Source organism: Tenebrio molitor, chromosome 4 (assembly GCF_963966145.1).
Source record: "Tenebrio molitor chromosome 4, icTenMoli1.1, whole genome shotgun sequence".
In the NCBI taxonomy this organism is placed as follows: Eukaryota; Metazoa; Arthropoda; class Insecta; order Coleoptera; family Tenebrionidae; genus Tenebrio; species Tenebrio molitor.
The window spans coordinates 1185985-1196217 of NC_091049.1; the positions used below are offsets into that span (position 1 = coordinate 1185985).

General features: G+C 36.6%; 2 protein-coding genes and 1 long non-coding RNA gene across 4 annotated transcripts in view; 1 reads left to right on the forward strand and 2 right to left on the reverse strand.

Annotated features, from left to right (window-relative positions):
• Positions 1-2685, reverse strand: part of LOC138128765 (zinc finger Y-chromosomal protein 1-like) — a 51078-nt gene extending 48393 nt beyond the window's left edge. The window contains exon 1 of the mRNA XM_069044947.1: positions 2540-2685. Within this exon, the coding sequence (XP_068901048.1) occupies positions 2540-2563 (24 nt within the window). The 5' untranslated portion in view covers positions 2564-2685. The remainder of the gene's footprint in view (positions 1-2539) is intronic.
• A 1598-nt stretch (positions 2686-4283) lies between these two features.
• LOC138128790 (uncharacterized) lies at positions 4284-5410 on the forward strand. 2 transcript variants are annotated; one of them, XR_011158909.1, is made up of 4 exons: positions 4284-4417; positions 4475-4592; positions 4650-4901; positions 4964-5410. It is a non-coding gene; the product is annotated as an uncharacterized lncRNA (long non-coding RNA). The 2 variants fall into 2 exon arrangements; XR_011158908.1 differs by having other exon boundaries at positions 4475-4586.
• Positions 5411-5655: 245 nt separating this feature from the next.
• On the reverse strand, positions 5656-10177 carry LOC138128768 (zinc finger protein 64-like). The gene is made up of 2 exons (XM_069044956.1): positions 9996-10177; positions 5656-7582 (listed from the first exon to the last, which is right to left on the reverse strand). The coding sequence occupies exon 2, from the start codon at positions 7566-7568 to the stop codon at positions 5790-5792; it is 1779 nt and encodes a 592-aa protein (XP_068901057.1). The 5' UTR covers positions 7569-7582; positions 9996-10177; the 3' UTR covers positions 5656-5789.
• Between the last annotated feature and the right edge of the window lie 56 nt (positions 10178-10233).

The window sequence follows — 10233 nt, forward strand, 5'->3', positions numbered from 1 at the left end:
TTGCAGGGAATAACGATGATCTCACTTGCTCTGCGCCCATTCGGACATCGGGAATATCTTGATCGCGGTTTTTTATTGATTTCAGTCGTTTATTTTCAACGGAAAGTTAAGTGTTGAACAAATCTGACAAACAACATTGAAACAATTTTTTTTCACAAACAACGGTTGACATGACGACGTCCTCCGCACACTTATTAATCATTCGGTTTTTTCGATGGCGTCGAAAAAAATGTATTTCAAAAAGATAATTGTGAACGAATCGTACAGATATTACAAAAACTATTGTACAATATACGTCCGTTAGGGCCTTTACAGCCTCGCCAGTATTATTCGACTCGCTCTGCGAGCTCGTCTCACAAAATCTCTGGCTCGGCAGTAAAGGCTATCCTAACGGACTTCTACTGTAAAATACTATAAAAAACGATTGAAGTATAGTTGAAAATGGTGTGACAAGTGTTGGTTGTGTAAAGTGTCAAATAAACAATATTATATGTGTTGAATTTACCTTTCCCGATAGATGTTTATTTATTTATAACTATATCTGGTGATTCACAATGATTGTGGATAAGTATGGCAACAAAAGTCCATTCAAAAATTAAAAGAACACCACTTGTTGCTTTAGGTTGGTAAAATTTAAAAAACCCTAGGTAGATATTTTTTTCATACTATGTTGGTGACTATAAATTATGACATTTATTTGATTCAAAATAAAATTCAATTGCTTTGAATTTCGTTCATATTGTTTTATTAGGAGTACGTTTCATTTATTTATTGATTCTTATTATTTTTACTTAAACATGCCCAGAAAAACAAAATACTTAATAAACCTTGTGGCGTCCTTCATCGACGTGTCCTTGCGGATGAAACGTCACCACCCCAAAGCCTCCTTATCTTAGCCTACTATATTTAATGGCATGTGTTACATCATTCAAACCACTCATCTTCGGCTCGTTTGCTATCACACTTGAACTTCTTTGGAAGAATGCAAGTTTTTTTGGTGCCTGTTCAGGTGAGACTTCGTCTTAAATTTGCTCTGGCACTTGTCACAAGGGAACCATCGCACGGCTTCCGAGGTGGTGTGCTTGAGCAGCATGTGATGTTTCAGATTCCTCTTCATCTTCGTCCTGTACTCGCAGTTGAAGCAGTAGAACCATTCCGCTTCTTCGTCGGATTTGTGCAGGATCACGTGACATTTCAGGTTGTATTTCCGTTTTGTTTTGTAGGAACACTGTTCACATTGAAACCACACCACTTCTTCGTTCGGCATGTGTTTGGACTGCTCGTGTAGCCTTAGTCGCCACCTTTGCGAAGCCTTGAAGTCGCATTTGTCGCACTTCCACCGTTTGATATACTCTTTGACCTTCACCGGTACGTCCGAATGGTGCAGTGTTGCGTGTTTGTGCAAGTCGTATTTGTTTTTGGACTGGTAGAGACACTTGTCACAAGCAAACCACTGCACATCTTCGGATGCGGTGTGTTTCAGCAACATGTGACGTCTCAGGTTTCGTTTATGCCGAGTCCTGTACTCGCAATTGATGCAGTAGGACCACTTTGCTTCTTCATCGGACTTGTGCAGAGTCATTATGTGACGTCTGAGAGAGCATTTCAGTTTTGTTTTGTAAGAACACTGTTCGCACTGCAGCCACAACGCTTCTTCGTCTGATGTGTGTTTGATCAGTTTATGACGCTTCACGCTGTGTCTTTGTTTTGCTTTGAAGTCACACTTGTCGCACGTGAACCATTGGATATCTTCTTTATCGGATTTGTGTCGAATTGTTATGTGACGTTTAAGATAGCATTCCAGTTTTGTTTTGTAAGCGCACTGTTCACATTGAAACCACGATGTTTCTTCACTTGACGTATGCTTCATCAGGTCGTGATGTTTTAAGCTGTATCTTCGATTTGTCTTGTAGTTGCATTTATAGCAGCTGAACCTTTGAATGTCTTGTTTGGAGAGATGCAGGTTTGCATGGTTACCAAACTTTACTGTCTCGAAATCTTCTTTCGTTTTAAAACACAAAGTGTTCAAGTGTTTGATCCATACTAACGCTGAATATGTTTCGAACGAGCACTCTCGACAGATGTAGCTTTTTACTTCAACGTCATTTTTCGGTTCGTCGATCCTCTGTCTGTGATATTCTCTAATGTGTTGTTTTAAAATTATCACAAGATCGCTTCCAAAATCGCACTCTTTGCAGTTGTACTTTTCTAGAGAATTTGTTGCGCAACTGAATGATGGGAACTGGTGAAAAAAAAGTGATTTGCTCATGTCGCAGTCGTGAATTCTTCCGCATCCACATTTCAGGATGCTCCCTGTATGTTCCAAATTTGCCATTTTGATGTTACAGTCTGAAAATTAGATTTTAAATTAATCCCGATAGCTCCAAATAATTATGCAAGTTTTGGTTTATGTAAAGGTATTGTGCGTTCACCAGACAAAGAGTACTTCTAATACTTTATACTTTAATTGGTTGGCACCTTTGTTTTAAATTTGACAACGCACCGACGACAAACCAATTTTTGTATGTTTTAGAATTACCCCAGGTATTGTTGTATTATTCATATAAAATATTTCTGATTCGTATTTCACGCGTGACCTCAATTAACGTTTTAGATATGTGACACAATTTGACAGCATTCTAACCTCAAACAAACACAATGTAGGGACACCACAAAATTTTACACTAGGGATATTACCTTTGATTTTATATTTATATTTATAAAATCAAAGATATTACCGTCCATAAAGAATTGTGATGAACCAAGTGGGTAATTCAAAATTCCCACCAAGTGCCCATCTCATTTTTTTTTCTACCAACATACGCAATGAAAATATAACCAGCGAAATTCAAAAAATGGCCAAGAGCGTGTGATCGTACCTCGTTAATTTCCCTGCGTTGTTTTTTTTTTTTAATACAAATTAAACTTTACCAGATTTGTTCTGTGGAAACTTTGAAATTTTGACTAAAGTGTTGAGCAATAACTAGGTACTTATTACACCAAAAGCGTCACTCGGCTTAATTAAAAGGGGATCGAAAATGAAGGAGTGCGCTTATAAATTGTGAAAGCCACAGACCAACTCTAAAACTTGGTGGTCTTCTCTTCTAGGAAAGTTAGTGAATTGTAAAACGTGGTCCGTGCCCCGTGCGATTTTATAAAATTTGCAAAGCTAGAACCAAGCTGCCTTACGCTCCTTCGCAAACTTATAAATGTTTAAAGTGTAATACGTGGGGATGGTCGAGATAATTCTGGATTTTTGTAAAACATGGTGGAAACATCTCAGGCCCACGTGCGACCCATTTGTGTCTTATTATTGTTGAACTACATTTCGCGTGAAATAGAAATAATTTTATTTTTTATTGTACCCCAAACACATACCTAGTCCAAAAACAGAAGTTGGACAGCAACATCTAGCACAGTTCAATAAAAAAACAACTAAAATTGCACAATTTGAACACAGAAAAATACATCGTACTTCTGCACTACTCTGCAGTCAAGACAAAAGTGTCTCCAAAAAAAAAACATGGCCGTTCATCCCCTGTCGACTTTCACCCCCGCCCCTAGTGGTCGCTGGTGGTACCATGCCCAGAAAAACAAGACATTTAATCGTGGAGGGAGAAAAGTCTTTTCTCCCTCCACGCATTTAATAAACACTTAACCTCAAAATTACAATTCTCACCAAATTTTACACTAAACAGCGTTGCCGATTGTAATTATCGAGGAAACTGCGACGTTGGTGGTTTTTTGATTTTTGAATGGACTTTAGACAGTTAGACGCTGACAAATATACTGACAATTCAATGGTCTGATTTACATAGATTAAATTTTAAGTGTCCCAGTTTTATTTGTCCACCGACCGTACATACCGTTTTTTTTCTGTTTCTGTCGTTTGAATAGAAAGAAAGCGAGGAAGGAAATCGTGACATCACCTCAAAAGGGTAAAAATTGAACTATAGCATCTTCGTGATCACGATACACGACGTCAGAGACAAATGGATTTCTATCTATAGTCTATTTTTTCCTGGTAGGCGCGTGCGTGCGCATTTACAAAATCCTGCAACGAAATGCGACTTTCCTATTGGTTACTTTACTTTTCTACTTACACTATAGTCTATTTTTTCCTGGTAGGCGCGTGCGTGCGCATTTACAAAATCCTGCAACAAAATGCGACTTTCCTATTGGTTACTTTATTTTTCTACTTACACTAGAGAAATGTGCAATATTACAGTGTTCTGTACTGTCAATCAGGTCCAAGCTGCCATTTTTGTTTCATCGTGTCTTAGTTTTCCTTTCATGTTTTGTATGTATTTTGTGTTGTGTCCGTTTATTTATTACAAAAACAGTTCTTAGTTCTTAGAGGTTAAGAAGTTTTTATATGTCAACAAGATGTCTGTCTTAATTTCGATCACCAAACGGCGTAAGTTGGATTTATGTTAACATCAAGTAACAGTTTTTTATTAATGCATATTTATAGCAAATTTCTAACAAGCCGAGAAAGAAATGATCGTTAAAGTATTTCGTGGGATCTCCAAGGATTTTGCCGAGTTAACCAAGACGGCTCAAATGGAAAAAACTGCAGATTATAGGTACTGGTATTGATTTCTGAGTTTTTTTTTGTTGTATCACAGCTTAATTACTTTGTGTTGAAGGTTGTGGATTTAGAACCATTCAATGATACTTGGCGGAAGAAAAGAAGTGTGGGCAATTACAGGCACCGAAGAAACCTGATAGGAAATGGATGAACATCAAAAATATCTGATTCGAAAAACAGTGCACTCATTTTTCTCTACAAACAGAATTCCTACAATTGATGCTGTGTACAGGGAAGTGCAAAACAATGAAGAAATTCCAAACATCAGTCGTTCTAAGCTTTATAATGTTTTACATGAATTAAAATTCAAGTAAGTACATACATTGTTTTCAATTAACTGTAAACATTGAAATCTATGTTTATTTCAAATAGCACAAATAACGAAACAGAAAAAGCCTGTTAATAGAAAGAGAAGACATATCTTGGCGAAGAAGATATTTACGGGAAATAAAAAAAGTACGCCAAGAAGGGAGACCTTTTATCTTGCAAGATACATGGTTATTAGAAATGAGTGTAGTCGAAGCAGGCCATGTCCATGTTATGAAATTTTTGCCGCTTTCATGTGAACTGACAATTATTGTCGATGTCACTGTAATTTTTTTTAGGTGAAAAGTGCGGTGTTGATTATTTTATTTTATTTTTTTTTTTTAATTAACGATTGAATACAAAAGTATCGAGTTGTTTTGTACCCAATTTAACTCCTGTGTGTATAAAATAAAAAATGTTGTACATATAATATTTGTTATCAATTTTTCCACGAGTTGATTCATAAACTTTTTTGTTTACATTTTACAAATTATACAAACATTAAATCATAAACATGAGTTTTAATCTGCAACCACAAATACTGATCCCCCTAGATAATACGCAACCAAAAATACTAACAATTCCTGCATCCTGCTAAAATTAGTAAATGGGTTTTTATTTCTATGATCCTCGAGGGCTACACTGAAATCCAAAAATGACAATTAAAACTGTCAAGAGACATTAGGGATACAGGAGGATTTTTTTCAAAATACTGTGACAAGTGCTGGTTGTGTAAAGTGTAAAATAAAAAACATGTGTTGGATTTATCTTTTCCCGATAGATGTTTAATTATCATATACATTATGATAATGCTAAAATAACAATTTATCTTATTAATTTGTTCTTATGGCATGTGTCACATTCAAACCTCTCATCTTCGGCTCGTTTACTGTCACACTTGAACTTCTTTGGAAGAATGCAAGAGTCTTTGGTGCCTGTTCAGGCAAAATTTCGTTTTAAATTTGCACTGGCACTTGTCACAAGTGAACCATCGCACGGCTTCCTGGGCGGTGTGCTTGAGCAGCATATGATAATTCAGGCTCTGCTTACTCTTCGCCCTGTGCTCGCAGTTGAAGCAGCAAAACCATTCCGCTTCTTCATCGGGCTTGTGCAGGTTCACGTGACATTTCAAGCTGAATTTCCATTTTGTTTTGTAGGAGCACTGTTCACAATGAAACCACGGCGTCTCTTCTTTCGGCGTGTGCTTGACCCGCTCGTGTTCCCGCAGTCGGTACCTTTGCCGTGCCTTGTAGTCGCATTTGTCGCATTTCAACCATTCGATATCTTCTTCGATTTTTTCGTCCGAATGGCGCAGTTTTGCGTGTCTGTTCAAGTCGTACTTGACTTTGCACTGGTACTGACACTTGTCACAAGCAAACCACTGCACAGCTTCGGGTGTGGTATGTTTGACCAACATGTGACGTGTCAAGTTTTCTTTCCTCTGACTCCTGTACTCACAATTCAAGCAGTAAATCCACTTTGCTTCTTCGTCGAATTTGTGCACAGTCATTATGTGACGTTTAAGAGAGGATTTCAGTTTTGTTTTGTAAGAGCACTGTTCGCACCGCAGCCACAACACTTCTTCGTCTGATGTGTGTTTCATCAGTTTGTGATGCTTCATTCTGAACCTTTGTTTTACTTTGAAATCGCATTTGTCGCACTTTAACCATTCTATCTCCTTTTTGATCTTCACCGCTACGTCCGAATGGTGCACTTTGACGTGTTTTTTCAAGTCATCTTTGGTTTTGGACTTGTACTGACACTTACCACAAGGAAACCATTGCAGAGCTTCGGGTGTGGTATGTTTCAGGTACATGTGACGTGTCAAGTTTTCTTTCCTCCGAGTCCTGTACTCGCAATTAGAGCAGTAAAACCACATTCCTTCTCCATCGGGTTTGTGCAGATTCATGTGACGTCTAAGAGAGCATTTCATTTTTGTTTTGTACGAGCACTGTTCGCACCGCAGCCACAACACTTCTTCGTCTGATGTGTGTTTGATCAGTTTGTGATGCTTCACTCTAGATCTGCGTTTTGCTGTGAAGTCGCACTTGTCACACCTGAACCATTGTATCTCTTCTTCATTGGATTTGTGTCGAGTTGTTATGTGATGTTTAAGATAGCATTCCAGTTTTGTTTTGTACGCGCACTGCTCACATCGAAACCGCGATGTTTCTTCATTTAATGTGTGTTTCATCCGGTCGTGACGTTTTAAAATATATCTTCGATTTGTCTCATAGTTGCATTTGTCGCACCTGAACCATTGAATGTCTTCTGTGAAGAGATGCAATTTTGCATCTTTACCAAACGTTACGTTCACGAAATCTTCTTTCGTCTTAAAACACAAAGAATTCGAGTGTTTGATCCACACTAACGCTGAATATGTTTCGAACGAGCACTCTCGGCAAATGTAGCTTTTTACTGCAACGTCATTTTTCGGTTCGTCGATCCTCTTTCTATGATGTTCTCTGATGTGTTGATTGAAAATAGTCCTAAGATCGCTTCCAAAATCGCACTGTTTACAGTTGTACCTTTCTAGAGAGTTTGTTTCGCATCTGAATGATGGAAACTGGTGAAAAAAACGTGATCTGCTCATGTAAGAACATCTATCGCAGTCGTGAATCCCTCCGCACTCACATTTCAGGATGCTCTCTGTATGTTCCAAATTTGCCATTTTGATGTTACAGTCTGAAATTTAGATTTTATCTCAATCACGATGGTTGCAAAATATGCAAGTTTTAGTTTGTCAATTGTCAAGTAGGTAGTGTGGGTTTACCAGACAAAGAGTACCTTCTAGTATCTACTCTATACTTTATTTGGTTGGCACCTTTGTTTTAAATTTGACAACGTCACCACTTGTCAAAACTAAACGTCAAGCTAATTTTAAAGATTAATGAATTTGAAGCACGACGCGCAGCGGAGTGTTTCATAAACTGAGCGCTGCAAAATGTTTCACACACAAGGTGTGTATAATGCTTTTTGGCCGACGTTTTTTAATTTAAAATGTTAAAAACAATTACTACTTTTCGAATTTTAATGGAACGCACCCAAGAATTGTCAAATGTAATAATGACCCGTCCTGTTAATTCAGGATTAATGGTCGTGACGATGGTTCTCCTCAATAGACACGAAAACGAGTCCAGAAATAAAAAGCCATTTTGCGGTGTTTAAAAACGAGGTGTTTTGTAAGTTTTTTTAGGGTGCTCTTGAGGTAATTTTGCATAATTTTAAGTGATTTTTAACGCTTTTTTCGTGTGCCCAATTTCTGGTGGTCTACAGATATTTGGGTACTACTTTTGAGGTGCATAAAAATTAGTGCTTTTTGAAGGATTTTAGGTCTTTTTCGGTTGTTTACTTTTGGAAAAACAGCTAAATTTTTAGGAATCTGTCGTGTTTTTTAAGACGCCAAATGTCCTGGTCCAGAAGTAACATTTTAGATCCTACTTGAGACTTATTTATTGTCATTGCAAATGCAGGTAGGTATATGTAATTAAAATTAATTAAAACTTCACAATCAATAGAAATTACGATGTATAAACTTGATGCGCATTCTTGTTACATTGACCCATGCTTCCTTTGTAGTTAAGTTTCTGATCAGTAAAACGATGCAATTAACTTTCAATACTAACTTATGTGGTGGCAAATCACTAATAGTCAAAGAATTTTGTATTTCACTCCGAAGAGTTTTTTTCTTTTAAATAATCCTATCAACTCCCTCTTGAAGTGGATTTCACTGCGGGGGAATTAAATCAATTACAAATCATCCACTCCGCATTTCTTTTCTTGTTTTGACAAAATATGTCCTTGTGGTCTTTTGTTGAGTATGTACAGTGGCGCCCACGGAATTTAGTACATCAGTATCATTTCACTGGCAATAGGTGTGGAATGATCTTTAGTAATAATAAACTCAATTTTTAACATTTGATGTAACTGATAGTAGGTACTTTTTGCAATACCCAGTATTTCCAAAATACGTAGGTATAATGCATTCATTTTTGTAATGACGAACTAACTGGAGCTTTTTTTTGTTAATTTTTTTTACAAAATATATAAAAATTCGACAGTTGGCAATGATTTAAAATGTCATATTATTGTCACTGCCAAAATGAATGAATTTCCAAAACGGAGTAAAGCATCAATAAGCAAGCAGAAGAAGCAGCCCATTTTAAAGGCTTTCAACAAAATTAAGAAAGAAATTACTCATGGAGACAATGGAAACGTAAATACGTAAAGTACAAAATTGTAGAAGCAGTGGCGAATGTTTTTTCGGTAAATTCTAATCTAAAATAAAACTCTTCCTAAGTGCTGCACAGGCTTCAGTCCCAGAAGTATGTATAGAATTTTAAATGAAGGACAAGAACAAGGCTTATGGGAAACTTTAGCATCCATGACATATCCACAAATATTGTTAATGAAGATTCGGATTCGGACTTGGAAAACAGCGACGATGACGAGGATGAGTAGCAAAATTATTTCATTGTTACGTTCAACTGCCTTTTCGTATTTGTGTAGTGCAACTTTGCTTTTTTCTTCAAAATAATTAAACACATTTAGTTTCACTATACTTTGAATTGGACCAGTTTTGACAGAACAAATGACGTGACCCATAACCTAACTTTTTAAAAGCCCAAATTCGCGGTAAAAAGATGTGTTCACAAGTTAAAAGTTACTAAATTTAGTAACTCTGGTTCATCATTACAAAAGTGAATTGATTATAGGTACTACGTCCATAAGAGTTATTTAGGAAGAGTGATTATTTTAACTGTATTAAAGTTAGAAATTGTAGCCATTCTGACAATTTTGATACATCAGAAAACAAGCTTCAATAAAGCATGAACTACATCGTTTTTTTTTAAGTGACAGTAATTTGATGTACGAAATTCCGTGGCCGCGATTGTATTTACACTGACAATAACCAAGCCATTTAACTTCATTTTTATTTGCACATAAATTAATTCAATACCTTTTTGTTTGTTGTATCTTTGGGCAATTCGTGTTATTTTATTCTGAATCTTTGCTTTACCTCTAAAACTAGCACAAACACCGTTCAACGTAGAATGTTAACCTTTGCATGTTTCTGAAGATAATGTGTCGTACTTACCGAAGTTCGAGGAATTCAAAAGTCTTGATAAAAAAATCACATATTTTAGGGTTGAAATAATATCATGTTTTATAGTGTTTTTCTACTTTTTGTCTACTTAGGCCACAGAAAAACATAAGACAACGACAAAACGTTGTTTACGAGCTGTCAAAAGTCAGATGTTGGAGTGCGTTCGCCAATACACTCCGCATCCAGAACCATAGAAATTGATTTTTTTTTAATTATTTAAAAAAACGAT

Excerpts from the sequence above, each read along its gene's own strand:
- LOC138128768 (XM_069044956.1), bottom strand. The coding sequence starts at position 7,568 with ATGGCAAATTTGGAACATACAGAGAGCATCCTGAAATGTGAGTGCGGA.